Consider the following 19,724-nt stretch of genomic DNA (forward strand, 5'->3'; position numbering starts at 1 on the left):
TGGGGAAGCGGTTGAGTCCTGGTGATATGATATTTTGAAAGTGTATTGTGATTACACTTGATTTTAAAAACTAAATGTCAGCTTTACAATAGAAACTTCTTACTCCCAGACAGATATTTTTGAATCATATATAGCAAAGTGTCGTATGCTTTTTAAAATAGCATTTGTTCATTTTATAGTATATTCTCAACTTTATTTCTGAACACTGCCATACAGCTTTCTTTTACATAATAACTGAGTTGTTTTGCTACCATGTGAAGAGCTAAGAATAACTTAGAAAAAACACCTCGTTTCTATATACAGACTAGAAATAAGTATGGAGTAACTTGTTCCTAGGGTTTTTGGTTTTTTTTTTACTAAATTTTGATTTTTTTTTTTTTGTGGTACCATAATGGGAAATTGCAATGGGTGAATTATAATAGATTCTAGTTTGTTGCTGTTTTTAGTAGAAACAGCAACAGCAAAGCCACTTAACAGTTCAACAATTGGATAAAAAATTGACCTGAATACATGATCTAATTTATCTAAGTATTTATAGCAAGTGAGTTGCTATTGAGGGCCCACTGCTAGCTCTATGTTTTCATAATATCTGTGGCTTATGATTTATAGAAGAATTAATCTATAAACTGTCCTAGAAAGCTGTTGACTGAAATTAGCTATTCTTACGTCAATTCACTTACAGAAATGAAAGAAGATTAAGGTAATGCTAATTATTCTAACCATTTCTTGTCAATTGTCTTTCAATCCTAGGTGGTACTTCGCTGTTATCTCTGTTTCTGGGGTTTTTGCAGTGACTTTCTCCGTGGTATTTGCATATGTAGCAGATATAACCCAAGAACATGAAAGAAGTATGGCTTACGGACTGGTATGCATGTTTAATCTGATGAAAAACACCCCATATTATCTCATATTACAAAGAGTGGAAGCCTTTGCATGATAAGATTTATTTTTGCATAAATACATTTTATAATAAAATCATCCATTAGGCTACATTAAACTTTTTTCTCAATACAAAGCCATGTAAGTTTTGATATTTTCATTCAGTATTAGTTGCACATCAGATTGGAAATTATAGTGGAATTTCACTTATAGGAGTTCTTTTTAATAGAATACTAAAATTAAGGAGCTATTTAATATGTCATAAGTTTAAAAGTTACTCCTATTTAATGGCCGATCTAAAATAGAATAGGTTAACATCTAGCTCAGGGATCACCAAACCTTTTCTGTGGCTTGTTGGCCGCATATAGTCTCTCTCATCTCTCATATCCTTTTTTATTTCTTTTTCACTTTCAGCTTTTTTAAATTAATTTCTATTGAGTAAATTGGACTCAGTGATGTTCCCCACCGTCAGGTGCGCAGCGTGCCCCTTTGGTACAGCTGTGCACTGCAGTATGCGTGCTGCTGTTGTTGTAGTTACTACGGAGCTACATAGTTCAGTGTGTTTATCTGTGTCCACTTTACTGTGTGTTGGATCTCTGTGGCTACTCTACTGCTTGCGGCAAATTTGTCTCGCAGATTCTTTATTTTGCTTATGGGTGTGTGTTTACATCTCTTTCCACGTGGAAGGAACATTTATACCTAGACTTGGCCCACAAGCCATAGTTTGCCAAACTAAACACTGTTTATATTTAAGGGCAGTATAGTCTGTTTCTGTTAAGTCTAGAAACAAAATAGATAACAAATCATTATTAGATAGCCAGAAGTAGGACAGTGGTGAGCTTTCAGCAAAAATGGGACAAGCAGTTTTTTTTTTTGTTTTTTGTTTTTTTTTTTTTGCCCATATTTATCTTTATTTGGTGCTTACCAACTCCATGAGGTAAGCAGTATAAGTGTCCTCATTTTACATAAAGACGCTGCTCAGGGAGTCCAGAGATATTGATCCAGTAACTCAGAATTAATTGTCTCCTTTCATCTCACTCCCAAACCTCCTCAGCAAACTTGACTTCTTAGCTTTGGTGTGTGGTTTCCTTCTGGTTTCTTTAGCCACAGAAATAGGAGATATAAGCAAATGGGTTAAAGAACCCTGATGTGGCTTGAAGAGGAGGAAGAGCTAGGCTGTGCCTTTCAGCCCCAAAGGCTCTGCTGATACACATACTCCAGTGGCTGTGAGAACACCCCTCCAACCTCAGGCAGTCACCAGTCTACTTTCTGTCTCTGTAGTTTGCTTTCAATAGAAATTTCATATAAATGAAATAATCTAAAATAAAGTCTTTGGTGTCTACACTTAGCATAATCATAGGAGATTTATCCATGCTGATGTCGGTATTTCCTTTTTTATTGCTGTGTAGTATTCCATTGTGTGGGTTATACCACATTTTGTTCTTCCATTCACCAGCTGATAAACATTTAGGTTGGTAGCTAGATGTTTAGTTATTAGAATTTGATGTACTTGTCAAATAATTGACCATTGGCAACTGAATTGCTTATCTTGAGCATCTATTAATAATTAACAGCTAAAAATACGACCTCCTGTGAAGTTTACATCCTCCATGCAAAAGTCATAAATAGCATAGAAACAGAATAAAGCACAGAGTAGGGAGCAGAAGCTCATGCACCTCCCACATTAATTTCTAATTATCCTCTGAGGAGTGTGGTCTCTATCAGGTGTTCCCTGCTATCACATTTACTGCTGATTTGCAGACCACTTTGTCCAGGAAGCCAGAAAAGTCTGGGATTAATAGGATTAATAGTTTTTTCCCACCTGTGTCTTCTCTACTTTAATCTGCATTTTCACCAGGCTTGTATGGGCTTCCTCAGAATTTTAGAGGCATGGTTAGCGTTGTGCTCAATGCTGAGGATCGATGAGCCCATTCCTCCGCACCCTGCCACCTAAGATGACCTAGTTCAGTTTTGTGCTGCAGCTTAACACTGTTCCTGATGAAAAGATACACTTCAAAGTCTTGAAGCTTTATTCCAGCAAGTCTTAAATATGTATCACAGTAAACATTCATTTAATTTTAATTTATATATTGGGGGAAAAAATCACAGTGACACTGGATTTCCTTCAAGTATTGATTTAGGCTTCTTTCACAGAGCACTGAGGGTGGGTGGAGGCTTTCAGGGGAGTCGGGGAGGGGGCATTTTGGCTGCGCTTCAGGCCCCCAACTTTTCTTCAACTAAAACACTTTTTGTTTATTTTTAAATCTGTTTTACTTACAAATTTATAAGTAAGATTTATCTGGACAGAGGGCACCAAATCTTAAAAGATTAAGTTTGAAGCCACTATCTTAGAGCTGATTACATATTTTTTAGTTAAGAATCTAATTCGTTTCTATTCCTGCAAAAGAAGAGAGTATAAGGAAAATGGCCCAGGTAGGAAGAAGAAAGGCAGGGGGGCGGACGTAAGTCAGAGTTTCTGGGGTGCTGAAGTTAAGGAGCCAAGGTGTCCTGACTGATCGCTTTATGTTGACCTTGATGTGTTGCAGGTTTCAGCAACATTCGCTGCAAGTCTGGTAACCAGCCCTGCCATTGGCGCTTACCTTGGGCGAGTGTACGGGGACAGCCTGGTGGTGGTCCTGGCTACAGCGATAGCTTTGCTGGATATTTGCTTTATCCTTGTTGCTGTGCCAGAGTCACTGCCGGAGAAGATGCGGCCAGCATCATGGGGGGCACCCATTTCCTGGGAACAGGCTGACCCCTTTGCAGTAAGTCTGCACCTTTTCCTTCTCTTAGCTTAAAAAAGGAATGTGTGATTCAGTGCAGCAGTAATGTTTTGTTGTGGATGTTTCTTTGGGGAAAACATTGTGATGGATTTAAAAAAATATTTTGCAATTCGTTTCAGAATAGTTCGGGGGAGGATGAAATAAATTTAAAAAAGAAAAAGAAAAAAAGACAACTAGGTGTCTGTATGTGCACTGCCAGAAGATTTCTCTGCATGTTCGTACGACTAGGTCAGTGTTTTGATGTAAAACCTGATATCAAGTCATCTTCTTGTTCTAGTCCTTAAAAAAAGTGGGCCAGGACTCCATAGTGCTGCTCATCTGCATCACGGTGTTCCTCTCCTACCTGCCGGAGGCGGGCCAATATTCCAGCTTTTTTTTATACCTCAGACAGGTACAGTTCTGTCCTACCAAGGTGGACTTTTCTTTCTTTGTTGAGTGCTACAGTAAAAGAATATTTAATCTTGAGAGAGCTACAGTAATGGAGACTTTTAAAAATGGCTATGATTTTTTTTTAATGGCCCACTAGAGTTAACTTCCTGTCTAGTGTGGCTGACCTTCCTTATGCATTTCTATTAAGACTTGGCTTCGTAGAAAAGGTTAGTTTTCCTGTCAGTGTACATGGTTTGAGTTTGTTTATGTGCTGCTTACAGAGGTGATGGGATGTTTTAATCCACTTACCTGCTCCAGTCTCTGTGATTGAGAGCGTATGTGAGAAAGCAGCTAGCCAAAATGAGGGCAGTCATTTTTCCCTCCTTGACACTAACCTTACTAGTCACCTTTATCAGTACCTGTAAAAAGCACAACACAGTGCAATATTTATTTGTAAAATGGATTTTGAGTGCTTGATAGCTGTCTCCAGTTTAGGAAATCTAAATTAAGGGATTTAGATTTACTTAATCTGAATTAAATAGCTGTTATTTTCAGTATGTTAACACTTACTATAATTTTGGTTCTCAGTGAAAAACCAGATGCTTCCTCTCAGGAATTCTTTGATTATAAATGAATTGTAGGGGAAAGGTAGAGCTCAGTGGTACAGTGCATGCTTAGCATGCACAAGGTCCTAGGTTCAATCCCCAGTACCTCCATTAAAAATAAATTTTTTTTAATGAATTACATTTGCTTTTTTGGGGTCCATTTAATATCAATGTCCAAGTAATTGCATCAGTATATTTGTTGTGCTTTTTTATTAATGTTACTTTTTCTGGAAACCTTCTAGATAATGAAATTTTCACCGGAAAGTGTTGCAGCATTCATAGCGGTCCTTGGCATTCTCTCCATTATTGCACAGGTAAGTTTCTTTTTAGTTACAGGGAGAGATGTTTATAGGTTCAAAAACACAATTCTGTTAGTATAGTCAGTGTTGATCAGATTTTGGTGACTGACACATATTCAATATATGATGTATGAACCAGAAAGACTGATTTACACTAGAGTATTTACCTGTATAAAATCAGAAATTTTATATATCTTACTCTTGTTTTACTGCTGATTTCATTCAGTACATGTTCAATAGCTGCCATGCGTTAAGCACTCGGGATATAGCAGTGAACATAACTAAATTCCTGCTATGGTAAAGTTTGCATTCTTGTGGGATAAGCAGATTAATAAACATGTCAATATAAACATATCAGGTGTAACGGAAACTCTAGAGAAAAGGAGTACAAGGGATATAGAGCATGGCTGGGTGTTATTTTCTATGGGAGGACTGGGAAGGCTTTGTTGGTACAAGTGACATTTGAGCCAGAGACCCAAAGGAATGAAGAATATGCCACTGAAAACAGCTGGAGGAAGAGAATTCTAAGCGGCCAGAACATAAACACAACTCCGAGAGGACGCAGCTGGCTCGTAATGGCCAGGGGCCAGGGCGGCTCTGGTGGAATGAGCAAGGGAGGGTCAGGAAGTGAATCCCAAGAGGTAGAGAGACCAGAGCTCTCTCGTTTATGAATTTCTGGTAGGTTTAGTGAGAAACTTCAAATTTAAATTCTGTAATGTACTTCCCCCATGGCCCCACAGATGCATGCATGTGGCACTGAGTATTAGTACTATTTCTAACTCAGTTTTATCCTTAAAATCTTTCATCTGGAAAAACACTGCATTTAAGTACTTACTCCTGGGTATTAGAAATGTGCTCTTCAGCTTTGGGGGAAAATACATTGTTGCCCATATATAAAAACAGCTTTTGAAAAAAAAAAAAACACCTTTCTGAGCACAAAGGAAAGTGCAGAAATAGTGAGAATAGAGCTTGATCAATTATCAAATGTTAAACCGACCTTGAATCCTGAGATAAATCCAACCTGTTCGTTATGTCTTACCTTTTTCACATACTGCTGAGATGAGACTTGCAATATTTTATTTAAGATTTAGATCGTAAAGAGAACAGGCTAACATTTATTGTAAAGATACTTAAGAGATTAATAGCTATAAGGTCTGAAGTTCCATTTCATACTTAAATGAGCATGGGAGCTGTAGGTAGGCAGCTAGTAATCTGAGCAGTCACACTGTGGACTGCGTGAGTGATGAGCTAAAGGTGCCTTAGGGGAAAGTTTCCCTCTGCTCAGTAGCTGGCATCCGGCGCACAGAGGATGCAAGATGGAAAACAGTCGATAAGGGCTCAGAATCTGGGAGGGCAGACCTGGAAACCCAGCAGGGGGCGTGGTCGGGTTTGTACTGGAAAGAGCGCAGCGGCGGCCGCAGCACAAGGGCTGCGAGTCTGGGAAGGAAGGAGCCCCCACCAGCCAGCGTCCGTGGCGCAGCGGATGCCGTGCAGAAAAACACGGGATACAGGACTTAAATGCCCATTCGGCTTTGGGGGTCTACATAGAAACACAGTTTTTGAGGTGAAAAAAATCACACTTCTAAAAGTAAATGAGTTGAACTTCAAAAACAGGTGAATTGGAGTATGTAGTCTGCATGTAAATACTGGTAATTACACTTTGTCATTATATGAATTAAAATATTATGAATAATTTATAGCCCCAGAGGTAGAATTATCTTGTATTCTCGTTTATGTCAAGTATACAGTTGAGAAGGGCTTGTCCCCTTCGCCCTCTCAAGTCGGTGAACTGAGCCCAGTGTCTGACTCTGCTCCGCAGCAGCGCGGAGCTGCCCCAAACTGCTCCTTGACGCCCGCGTGCGTGCGTCGTGCGTGTGTCTTGCGTGCCTTCGCTTCTGCTGTGCCTACTGCCTCCCCCTTCCGCCGTCCGAAGTGGCCCGCCTCTCAGTTCCCATGGGAACTTGGGTGTATCTCCGAGTTCCCATGGGAACTGCGGTGTGTGGTCCAGAATGCATTGTATTCTGAATTTTACTCTCCATTTCTGGTTGTTTTTGCCTCAGTCGATCGTGAGCTCCAGTAGAGCTCTGGGAAGACTGCGAAGGCAGGCTTGTGTCACATTTGTCTTGGTCTCTCTAGTGCCTGCAGCCCAGTAGGTGCTAAATTAGAGGTGACTGGTTTTTCCCATGGCGATTTAAAACCTTTAAAAAGTAAGCATTGAAAAATTGGGAGATGTTACATGAAACTATGGAAATGTACTTTCTCCTCCCAAACTGAGATCTGGTAACGTGAATACAGCCTTCCAGTGGGAGCCAGTCACTGGCCCCCTGGGGCCCTTACTGTCTGGTTTGCCATTGGCCCCTTCGTTTCCGTGGCACCAGTAGGCATGAGTTTGTAACATTTGCACTAAATAAATGTTTGCAGGAGTTCGTGGCTGTAGTTAGTTCCACACATTTCTCTCCCTCAGTGCTGTCATCTAGTCCTTTGTGTTCTAGTGACTCCCAAATGGATAGATACCAAGCCAGTCCCTGAGCTCCTGTTGGACCCACCTGCTGGATATCTCAGACCTGACATGGCCCCAGCCACAGTCTGGATTCCTTCCACCCGGTGCTGCCCATCCCGTTCACTGGCATCACTGGTCTCCTGGTGGTTGGGCCAGAAACCTTGGTGTCATCCTGGATTCGTTTGTTTCTCCTTACCCCACATCCAGCCCATCAGATGGTATCTTCTTTCACCTCTCTCTCCAAAATACATTTAAATCAAAGCATTTCTCACCATCTCTGTTTCTAGGAGCCTAGTCTGAGCCAGGGCAGTAGCTTCCATCTGGTCTCTCTGCTTTCGTACTTGTCTCTCTACAGCTTATTCGAGACTCAGCAGAGTAATTTTTGTAAAGTGGGAATGTAATGAGTGCTTTCTTGTTTAATACTCACTTTCTGTTGCAGCCAGAATAAAATCAAGGCTCTTGACAAAACCTCATTTTCCTCCTTTCCCTGAGTTGTTGAACACATTCCAGATGCAGGGCACTTGCTGTCACCCCTACCTGTCTAGATATTCACATGGCTACCTCCTCCTCGTCCTCATTCAGCCCTCACCTCTGACGTCACCTCGGGGAGGCCTTCCCCACACATCCTGGTTCAAGCAGCACCCCTATCACACTGCCCTACTTTATTTTCTCACAGCAGCTCAGGCCTGGAATTCCCGTGTTCAATAAGTATGCTTATGCCCGCTTTCCTCTACTAGGAGGTAATCTATGTGCTGACCAGTACTTTGACCTATTCACTGTCCCTGGATCAGTGCCTTCAGACCCAGAATAGCCATTGGATATAGTGGGAACTGGGCAAATATTTGTTTACTGAGTGACCAAAAGTTGACATCAGTTAACTATTAATTAGCTGTGTCATCGTGGGTAAGTCATACGTCATTTTAACCTTTGGGACTTGGTTCTCTCATCTTTAAAATCAGAATTAGGGGGCACTGATTTTTATTTTCCTGTCTAGCACACTCTATATACAAAGTAAGTAATTTGTGCCATTATTATTACTGAGTTGAGAATATGGTGACATTTAAAATCAAGCATGCTTCCCATAAATACTTAGGAACTTATGGGAGGTGCTGGGGATACAAAGATAAATGAGAAAAAATCCCCTGCCCTTGGGAGAAAACCGATGTCCCCAGTTAGAGTGTCGTGTACACAGGAAGTTTTTGCTGACTGCTTACTCTGGGTGAGTCCCCTTTTGTGTCTGTGGTTGTCGAGGAATGTGATCCAACAAGGTTCCATGCCTTGTGGAACTCAGCCTTATTTACCCTCACCCGATTTACGGGGAAGTCTCAGAGAAGAAAGCTGTGAGTCTTAGTTGTTCAGGAATTCTTAAAAGAATCTTCATTTGCTTTCCACTGGCTTATTTGTGATTAAATCTGATTAAACATGTCTCAATTTAGAGAGTTTTATACTTGATAATTGAAAGTTTAGGAGTATCAGCCAGTCATAAAATGATTTACTGAATTTTCACTTCTTCTGTGACTTACCAGCTGTCTTAAGGAGTATATTTAATATTTTAATTTGAATAGCAAAAAATAGTTTCTAATGCCCCCAGGTTATTGCTGAATTTTTTATTAGCTTTGAAAGAAAAGGAAAAGCAAGAACACTCAATTCATAATATTGTGTATTAAATGATTATTCTGTGCCAGGCACAATGCTAAGTATATCATTGCCTTTAACTCACATGGCAAAGTTGTGAAACAGGTACTGTTATCACCATTTTGTACGAGATCAAATTGCATCTCAGAGTGAAGTGACTTGCCCAAGGTCACACAGTTAGAGCCAAGATTATGATTAAGGCTGTTCTCCCAAAGGCTGTGTGTTCTTAGTTATTACATTACGCTGCTCCCAAGTCATACTTGTTAAACTGATTTACCATTCACAGAAGCACCATGGTTTCAGCAACAGGACAGGTTAATTTAGGTGAAGGACATATGAGTAATTGTACTATTTCAGTCTTCTTTTAGTCAGGAGAATAAGCGTTTTGGATTAACTTGGACCTGTGAAAACTGTTTTAAAGCTGTTACATAACAGGGATCTCCAAGCCACGAGTTAGAACTTTTGACCCTACTGTTCACTATTTCTGATTTTAAGTGGTCCTCAGTAGAAGTGTACTGAACACAAAGTGCACCTTTTCTATTTTCAGTTTTCTAACTTTTTCCCTGAATCTGGATCAGCAGAGGAACCTTTCATCTGCTTATATAACCTGGAGTAATGGTTTTAGCTATAATCAGGGCAATTGTTGCTAAAAAGCCAAAATGTAGAAAAGTGGTAAATAATAGTCCTTTTATATTATAGATTGAAGGGAGTTACCAAATATTGTTTCCTTTTCAGTATTAAAAAGCTTATTCTATTCTAATAAACCATTTTGGTTTTTCTTATTTTCCAGACCATAGTCTTGAGTTTGCTTATGAGGTCAATTGGAAACAAGAACACCATTTTATTGGGTCTGGGATTTCAAATATTACAGCTGGCGTGGTATGGCTTCGGTTCAGAGCCTTGGTAGGTGCAAATATTTTAATTTCCTTAATTCTGGTGTTTGCCTTTTTCTTTTTTTCAGCCTTATTGAGGTATAATTGACAAATAAAATTTTTGTATTTCTTAATTTGCTTCTCAACTAAGGCTCAGACTTTATCTGTCTTAGTATGCTTTTTCTTCTCTGAAAATGTATGTGACACAAATTTCTCACTGGTGTATTATTTGTATACTCTAGAGCGGCTTGAGAATAGCAAAGTGACGTTTTATACCTGAGAGACAGGTTGGGTTTTTGAATGAGCTTACTGAGTTTTTGAATCTCTAGTGAGTATTTAGTCCAGATCAGTCTGTCAGGAAAAAGCATGTAATCCCAAAGCAGTAAGGCCCTGAAAGTTAGCCTTGTTTGCCTTTTCCGTTTTTCTGATTGGGGGGAAAAAAGGTTGAGTAACACCAGTGATCATAACTGATGGCAACCAGAAGGAACGGGGCAGAGTCCAGTAGTTTTGGTCCCGGCTTCACGCCAGGAAGGCGCTCTGCTTTTCTTGCCAGTCTGGGTTCCCGCAGGGAGGCGACGGCAGCGGTGCTGCGGACGCCAGGCTGCCCCGCACGCCTTGGTTTGCAGTGGTGTCTCATTCACTGAGCCGCCATCTCTGTTTGGACTTGGGCACGAGTAAGCATCAAGAGTGTGTTTCGATGGACGTTTTGTTTTTCAGTCTAGCTTGTACAAAGAGGTACTCACAATTTAAATTATCAAAACCATTTCTTAAACATCAAGCCAGCAGCACATTTAGGTCAAATTAGTGATTTCTTGACGCTGAATCACAAGTCTGTGAGAACCTTGCTGGAAATTATTAGCAAATGTTTTAAAACGTTTAATGGCGTTTCCTGCTGTGTGTTATCCACGGTTCTCGAAGCTCCCAGGCCTGCAGTAATAATATCCACACACTTTGCAGTTCGGTTGTGATACATGACATCCCAGTTCTGCCTTCGAACCCCACACCACTCTTGTGAATAAGTGGCTGTAGTTCTGCTTTCTAGAAGAGTAAACAGGGATAGGCGTTTAAGTGACTTGGGAGGCACATGGGAAGGAGGGAGAGCACAGCTCTGCTTTTCCCGGCACCACAGCCGTCTCCCAGTAGATTTTAAACGTGTGCTTCGACGCGGACAGGGACAGTGGGGACTAACACAGCACTCTCGCTCTGCTGCTCCCGCTGCAGGATGATGTGGGCGGCCGGGGCGGTCGCAGCCATGTCCAGCATTACCTTCCCAGCCGTCAGCGCGCTCGTCTCACGGACTGCAGATGCCGATCAACAAGGTGAGTGGACGGGAACCGGTGACAATGATTTAAAAGTACAGGATACTCAAACCCTGCGTTCTCGCTGGATTTTTCTTGCAGAGGATTTTTCATTGTTTTCATTCAGAAGAAAAGCAGGTTCTAGGGTGTTGCCCTTCGGTGGGTGTATGTAGCCTGGCCTCTCACTTTGAACATGTGCTCCTGTCTAGTCTTTTGCTAGAAAAGGTAGTGATGAAAGTTGGCCACCTTATATTCACTAACCATTTACTTATTACGTGCTTGCTATGATGTGCTAGACACCTTGGGGACAGAAGATAACCCTTTCATTAAAATCTCACGTTTTAGCTATCTAAAGACATATAGAAAACTTACTATTGTCTTACCCTTTTGTGGCAGGAACACTTTAATTCCTAAAATGCTAACAGATGAGGAATAATTGTTTGAAAAGCCTATGTTTTACGTAGTCATAAGGAAAAAGAGGGGTGTGACAAACGAGTGCTAGTGGTCACTTGGCTGATAAATGAGGAAAGGCCTGTGGCCAAAGCAAGTTGCATTTTCATTTTGGGAGAAGATCGCAGAGATAAACAAAAACCAAACTCTGTAAAAAGGGACTGTATTTGACTAAATGAGGTCTTAAGTAGCTACCTGGGGACAGTTTTGTGTAACAGTTGTGCTTATGAACTCATGCCTGGTTTTGAGCCAGGAGATGTTTCCAAGAAAAGAAAGTGCTTCTGCCCACTTGCTAGATGCGTGCCTGGGCCTACCTGAGCTGCCATGTGCATCAGACAAGCTCACTGAACTTTGCAGAGCTGATGGCTTCTAAGTAATTTTTCATGCCATTGCATAAGTAAGTTGCTAGTGTCTGATAAAAGCTTTGGTTTTAGAATAAATGATTTCAGTTCTGGGGTAGGAAAAAATAAATGGTATACTAAGTAATTTGTTTAAACAATTCAGGCGTCGTTCAAGGAATGATAACAGGAATTCGAGGACTGTGCAATGGTCTGGGACCAGCTCTTTATGGATTCATTTTCTACATATTTCATGTGGAACTTAAAGAACTGCCAATGACAGGAACAGACTTGGGAACAAACACAAGCCCACAGCACCACTTTGAACAGGTAATTCTTCATATATGTGATAAAAGTGTACTTCATTTGGCTGGATTGAAAGATGATTTTTGGTCACTAAAGCTTTTGAGAGTCTTATAACTTTAGACTGAATAAAAACACTTAAAACCCCAAACCTAAGGGACTGTGTCCTCCTGCATACTCTGTAAAATTGGCTGTGCATCCTTTCTCCCCTGGGTAGTTAAAAAATTATATATTCTACTTTGTCTCACGATACCGTGTGGCACAGGGAACCACCTGTCTGCACGACTGCCTGCTTCTCATCTGAGACCACCAGAGTGTTAGGGTTCCCCGTATTGGGTGCTGGCAAACGTCTTGGTTCACGTGTCCGCTATATTCCCCTCACAACTGAAAAACATCGTCGTCGTTTCAGCCAGTACAAGCAACTCATCAGTTTCCTTGTATTTAGCAGAATTCTACACTAATCTTCTAACCAGTTAAGACTACTTTTAAATAAAAAAGAATGTGTGGGCTCTACACAGGTAAAACTGGCGATGCAAGTTTTTGCTAAAAATGAACGTAATTGGGCCAGGAGAGAGGTCTGTTTGATTCTTCTCATAGTAAAGGCATTATATGTGGTGCCCTTACTTTCGGTCACTAAAGAATACAATTACCTATTTAAACAAAGAAAATGGTAATTGATTCTGCTACTGTAGTTATTTAATATTGTAATGTAATGTCACATGCTTGATTTTACTTTTGAAATCTGCTTCCTCTTGAACAGATTAAGCGAAGGCCTACAGAATGTGTTCAGATTTTATGCTACAAATGACAGTATATTTTTTTGCATGTGCTGTTTTAAAAAAATCTTACGGCTGCTTCTTGGGTCAGCTGTTATCTCCCCAGAACTCTGTAGGTGTGATAGTGTTTATTTTCTCCTAAAAAGGGAATATGTTTTCTAACTGGGGCTTTAATGAAGGAGAGGCGCTATTGGCTTTTAACTCACAGCAGTTAGTTATTAAAAAGATAAGCAGTTTCTTCTCAGCGAAGATGTTTACGCAGAAATCCTGATTATCTTTTTCGTCCTCAGAATTCCATCATCCCTGGCCCCCCTTTCCTCTTTGGAGCCTGTTCAGTACTGCTGGCTCTGCTTGTTGCCTTGTTTATTCCGGAACATACCAATTTAAGCTTAAGGTCCAGCAGCTGGAGAAAGCACTGTGGCAGCCACAGCCACCCCCACAGTACGCAAGCGCCAGGAGAGGCCAAAGAACCTTTACTCCAGGACACAAATGTGTGACAGCTGAAATCAGGAAGACTTTTCTATCAGCACCCAGGTCTTAGTTTTCACCTGTAGTTCTGGATGTACATTCCACTTCCATCTGCCATGGACTTTAAGATTGTCTTAAGACATGATCTGCATGAACTCCGTGGAAACTAAAGAGAACCGAAGCGAACTGGACAGTTTTCCAAAGATGTTACAGTTTCTTTTGAAAAGAAACCTTTTGTTTATTAGCACCAGTTTCTTGCCACTAAGCTGTTTGTTTTATTATACATCCCTTAATTAAAATTAAAAACTATATATGTAACTTCTTAGATACTAGCAATGTCTCTGCTACCATTTCCTTCAGGTGTTGAGCTTTAATTCTATTTATGCCGACTCGCAGTGAGACAGAGTAGGTAGTATGGCGTGGACCTGTTCGTTTTAACATTGTAAAATCCTGAGTCAGATTTTAATATTGTAAAATCTTGGGTCAAATAATTCAAAGCCTTAATGCAGATGCACTAAAGTAAAGAAATGGTAAATGAATTGTTTGCATTTTAAAAACAAAACTCTTAAGAAAACTGTACTAAATCTGAATCATGTTTCAAGCTTGTTTGTAGTAATTTTATTTTTAACATTATTCACTACTGTTTTTGAAGTGAAAAAATATCAGCCATTTAGAATTTAAATTGGGGTGTTTGGAGCCTGTAAGTCTAAATGCTGGCTCAAATTTGTTCCCCAACTACTTATACCACTATTCTTTTAATGTTTGCATAATCATAAGAACCTCAACACTTGAATACATAATCTAAAAATTATATAGTAAAGCTGGTAGCCTTGAAAATGTCAATGTGATATCTATATGTAGATAAATATATATAGTGGCCTTTCAGGACTGTCACAGTAACACTTTATTTACAGAGCTAATGTTTGTCCTAAATTTTCAGGACCCTAGAAGAGAGCTTTATACAATTACTGATGTGAATTTCTCTAAAGTGTATATTTTTGTGTCCAGTTATATTATTTAAAAAAGTGTTACTTTGTAAAAATTGTACATATAAAGTATTGTATAGTTTACACTGTTTTCATCTTGTGTGTGGTTATTGCTTAATGCTTTTTAAACTTGGAACATTCACTATGGTTAAATAAGGTCTTAAAAGAAATGTAAATATTGTTAATAAAATTAAATATTTTAATGAGTTTTTTTTTTAAAGAAAGTCTTGATCTGTGATTCCCTTATAAGGCCTACCTATTTTGGCTTTATTTGTTACCGTATCATTTTACAGTAACAAATAAATCAAAGCTTTATACCTTCTTCCTTTGAATCCATTTCTTTTCCCTTGCTTAATAATATACTACTGTAGAAAGACAAAAGGAAAGAAATGAAAATTTGGCCCATAGATTAATGAAGTACTTAATCTAAATATAGATGTTGGAGGTCAATCATACTTGTTTTTATATACTGTTTACATGTCATATTCCCAAAATATTAATACTTTTATTAACAAAGCTCATAGTTTACAGAAATACATGACTGCAACATTTTGATTATTAACACATGTACAACTGTACACAGCGAAACAGTTTCAAAAGTTTAAGAGGTAGAACAAATCATTAATTAGCACACCCAAGTCTGTACATACACATTTAATACCAGAAAAGTCTTTACCAAGTTGGTATCCAAAGGATCTCTATCCTATCTTTCAGAAATTTTCCCAATTTTCTATGTGTAGATATGGAAAAAGGATATCTATATTTAAAGAGCTACCCATATGACATGTATCCCATCCAAACCCTGTCACAATGTTTTATATTACATACTATTTACAAGAAGGATTCCAATATTGCCAAGAAGTTTCTTTCCAGATTATGAGTACCTTCAAGTTACTGTAACTAAGTATTCTTACTAATGTAGTATATCTAAATGATGGGGGAAAAAAGTGTATATAAAATGTCACTACCTAACAATGGTTAATACGTTTTTCAGATTAGCTCCCTAGTTTCAAACAGTTTACAACTGCCAGCAGAGTTTCAAGAGTACCATACGACTCAATATTGTGTCTTCATAAAAAAATTAGCAAAGATTCTTTGTCTCACCATGGAAGCCAGTAACACTGGTATGTCATTAACATCTTGAAATGTCTCTTTCCTCATCTGTGTAATAAGGTCCTTGAAAGTAATGTATCACATGAGCATTAGCAATCTCCACAAACAAAAACTGATTAAGTTTTCTCAAGAGAATGCGACTCTACTGGATGGTGGTCAACAAGAAAACAAAATGGGACCCTGTGATTCTGGGTGAGTTTTTTTAAAAAATCACCTCATTTTTTTCCAAGGAGCAATTCTTATTTGAAACTTCTAATTATAGGGAAGTGAAGAAAGTTAACTTCTTACAGTTTGTCATTTTGCCTACTGTATTAAGCAAGCATGAAAATGAACCCATTCTGATACAAAAATGAGAATTCATGATGGTCTCATAGTAAAGATTTTGTATAAATACTAATTTTTAAAACAAAACTTCACTAATACAGATATAACTGCATAACAACTAGAATTCCAAATGAAAAAACTGGGTGAGTGCAGACTTCCAGGAAGCATTAAAACCCTATAAACTCTGAGGCTCAAATGGCCACAGTGCTTTCTCCCTGACGTGGTCATGTAAATAGACTGTCCAAAACATTTTTACAGTAAATTTATCAAAATTAATATTATTCAAAAGCTAATTTAAAGGTTTCAAGGAAAATATTTACTTGCTATGAAGGATTTATTTCATTGATTTAAGGCAATTTTAGGACTTTTCCCTTTAAATATCAATACAGATACCTCAGGAGATAATCATTTTCCCTCATAATTCTCTGATGGCAAATTTAAAATTTTTATTGTACTAATAAAAATGATAAAATGAATTGATAGAATTCTTTGGCTTCATACTATTCCATCTGAACAGGCTGTAATTTACCCAGATACTCAGTATGATTAGAATGTCTTTTACAAGGTTCAACTCTTTCCTTAGAACTTCTGAGAATGTCTAAGGATTAGTTTAATAAAATTCATATTAGTATTCTATAAAACACCATGTTCCAAACTACAGAGTGTCATTTGCTCAGGATCTTCACCAGTCCCTAAGTACCAACTTGCTCCCCTCAACTGCATAAATGAGAGCAGTACTGAAAGGAACCAATCCAATACAGCAGCTCAGGTCAACTTGCTTGTTTAAGATTTGATCTATGCTGTCACTATATTTTTAAGCCACGCAACTTTCTAAAATTGAAAAAAAAAAAAAAAGTAAAAGATACTAGGACTAACTGTTCGGTAACTGCCCAGGGAAATACGCTGAAGACGCAGAAGGGAGCACTGCGGGCTTTGAAGATGCCTGTAATGCTCCTACAGTGCCATCTTTCTGATGCTCTGCAAATGAGGACAAGAAAAGATTATTCATAATCACGTAAGTCTGTATCTAATACATTTAATGAAACCAGTGTACAATCCATTTTAGAAATGTCTTCTCACCTGCATTATTAAACAGATTCTGGCTGAGCCCCCGTAAAGGAATGCTATCTTCCCTTTTCTTCAGATACTTGGACTCCAGCCCTAAATTTTCACCACTTGAAAGGAAAATAGTAATTATTTACTTATTTTAACAAAGTTTAATTTTTTCTTTAGTAATTAACTCTGAGTGTTTAATCTCTCTATATATACATACACTATATACAAAATAACTAAGTTATATATATAGCTTTGTTCAAAACAAATCACATTCTTCTCTGGGTTCTTAAGCAAATAATTTAATCTCTTCATAAGCCAAAGTACACTTCCCAGTAGAGAGTAAGTTATAATAAATAACGTTAGAAAGCTAGAAAAAGGAATGTAGAGTAAATAAAAATTCTATGAGTACTATAAAATTTTAAATAGTAATGCATAAATGGTACATGACAGAAGAAAAATACACATTATGCCTTGAGAATATTATTTAATTTCTATCACATCCTATATTTAAAACGAGTAAGATTTCTTTCTCCTTTGACCAAAAGCTCCTCAAAATTTTGTAGTGCTTCAAAGTTGTTATTACTAAATATCAATACAGATTGTACAATAATGAATTCTGGTCAGGTGACTATAAATATGAAATTCTGAAAAAACAAAGGAGGAGGGGGCATGTCTGTGGTTACATTTTTCCTCTTTCTACCACTAGATTTCTTCTTGTGAAATCTGTCCACTAGTACACTTGTTCTCTAGCAGTACACTTGTAAGAAGTTAAAGTCTCTTGCAAAACAATGACATTTTATCTTTAAAAGTAAATGATAGTCTTTTCCCAGTTTTCAGAAAAGAATAAAGTGGGTGAATAGGTCTTTTTCAATTTTAATTTTTTCTTTAACCTCTGATACCCACTGCCACTTATTAACAGCTGACAAGACAACAAACCAATTCTAAACAGAAAAAAACTCAAAATAGCTGAACAGTCCTAATTTTATGGACACATGATTGATTTTGTACTACAAATATGATCAATTTTTTCTGCAAGTAAAATTGTTCTTGGTGTGCAGATGATAGAGTTAAACATATAAAGATCATGGTATTAATATGAATTCCAGGTGCTCCGCCACCTAAACAAGTATGAGATTAAATATAATAAGCATACACATTTCAGAACTTAAAAGAATTCTCACCTTTTTAAAAAAGGGAGGCCCATCAACATTAACTATTTTAATACTCATTTTGGTGCCAATATTAGAGGAAGCAGTGAATAAAGGCCAGAGAGTTGGAATACAAAGCCTCTGAGCCATGCCAGCAACTTAGTTTGCAATGTACTAGGATGGTGACAGTTCATGATAATGAGGGCCAGCAGACAGGCCTTAAACTGGTTAAATTTTAAATAAAGAAACATAATGATAAGAAAACAGTATTACAAACACGAAGACTACTCAGAGAGACAAGTTTGCATATATAAATTGTTTACTTAGCCATAACTCATGATTTAACAAGCTTCACTATGCAAAACCTGCTTAAGATCTAAAAATTAGGCAAGGAATCTCTGAGTAGGCAAAACAGAAATCACAGATTGGCACTGAAGCTTATTTATGTTAGCTTGGCTAAGGGGCAACCTCACAAGCCATTTTATTCCTATTTACCAAAGAATTCTAACAGTTCACCTAGCTGATTTCTCAGATTACACTGTAAGCATAACTGAGAAAAACAAAGAGCTTCCAGAGACAAACATAGCCATTATAACAGGAAACAAAAAATAGCCAACTGTGAGGAATTTAAAAGATTTCTCTTTACTTGCCCAAGAATATTTCAAAGTGTGTTCTTCATTTGTGTAGGAAAATCTTTTTAAAATATTAAATTCTACTATATATCTATCGCACTTTTTAAAAAAAATATGAGAAACCTTTTTCATAGCTAAAAGTGACTCAAACTTAAATCTCACTGATCAGAAACTTAAAATGTCATAAGTAAGTGGATATCATAACTTTCAAACACTGATAAAAACTCTTTAAGGAAACTTTCAAAATTGCAAACACTAAATTTTATGTCAAGAACTTACTTTTCCTTATCAGTGGAGCAAGGATTAATAGTTCCTGATTGAACATCTCCAAGTGATGTACTTGGTTTTGTAAACTGTAAATTAAACTGAACCTGTGAAGAGGGAAAACATCTTATGTAACTGAATTAATGAGACCTGAGACAATTTTATATGGAAACAGGTGGTTAAATTTTTTTCTGCTAAATCTAGACCATATAAGTTCAACCTATATTGTATAACATAAGCACATCTTATTGAGAAGATTTAATTTAAAAAATCCTATTTCTCCTTGCCAAAAAGTTCCTGTCATATAAACAAGATGAACAGCATAAATCAACAATTATTTTGAAACAAAAACATGAACACTAAATACATTTAAGCAAGTGTTATAATGCTAAAAGTATCCAAGTACCACAATGATGCACTTATCTCATGCATTCTGAGAATTCTTCCCTTTTCAAAAACCTTCAAAGCCTGTCATATTTATTCAAGGATTCTAAATGAGTGCTAGGAGTTTGAATTTTGAAACAGTCAAATGTAATCCAAGATTCTACGCAAAAGTCCAAACTAAAATAGCAAGCATACAGGACATAGCAGTTTATTTAAAGTAATAATGACTGTTACTGAGTGGG

General features: G+C 37.9%; 2 protein-coding genes across 3 annotated transcripts in view; one reads left to right on the plus strand and one right to left on the minus strand.

Moving 5' to 3' along the window:
* The window catches only part of MFSD14A (major facilitator superfamily domain containing 14A), a 34,226-nt gene extending 19,574 nt beyond the window's left edge, over positions 1 to 14,652 (plus strand). Inside the window, exons 5-12 of the mRNA XM_031457682.2 lie at positions 751 to 865; positions 3,426 to 3,644; positions 3,940 to 4,053; positions 4,879 to 4,950; positions 9,861 to 9,973; positions 11,164 to 11,261; positions 12,195 to 12,358; positions 13,398 to 14,652. Of these exons, the coding sequence (XP_031313542.2) occupies positions 751 to 865; positions 3,426 to 3,644; positions 3,940 to 4,053; positions 4,879 to 4,950; positions 9,861 to 9,973; positions 11,164 to 11,261; positions 12,195 to 12,358; positions 13,398 to 13,604 (1,102 nt within the window). The 3' untranslated portion in view covers positions 13,605 to 14,652. The remainder of the gene's footprint in view (positions 1 to 750; positions 866 to 3,425; positions 3,645 to 3,939; positions 4,054 to 4,878; positions 4,951 to 9,860; positions 9,974 to 11,163; positions 11,262 to 12,194; positions 12,359 to 13,397) is intronic.
* A 109-nt stretch (positions 14,653 to 14,761) lies between these two features.
* Positions 14,762 to 19,724, minus strand: part of SASS6 (SAS-6 centriolar assembly protein) — a 37,686-nt gene continuing 32,723 nt past the window's right edge. For both annotated transcript variants that reach the window (XM_010975239.3, XM_064488758.1), the window contains exons 15-17: positions 19,114 to 19,205; positions 17,079 to 17,173; positions 14,762 to 16,976 (exon numbers count right to left, since the gene is read on the minus strand). In XM_010975239.3, coding sequence (XP_010973541.2) covers positions 16,870 to 16,976; positions 17,079 to 17,173; positions 19,114 to 19,205 — 294 coding nt within the window. In that variant the 3' untranslated portion in view covers positions 14,762 to 16,869. The remainder of the gene's footprint in view (positions 16,977 to 17,078; positions 17,174 to 19,113; positions 19,206 to 19,724) is intronic.

Source organism: Camelus dromedarius, chromosome 9, assembly GCF_036321535.1.
Source record: "Camelus dromedarius isolate mCamDro1 chromosome 9, mCamDro1.pat, whole genome shotgun sequence".
In the NCBI taxonomy this organism is placed as follows: Eukaryota; Metazoa; Chordata; class Mammalia; order Artiodactyla; family Camelidae; genus Camelus; species Camelus dromedarius.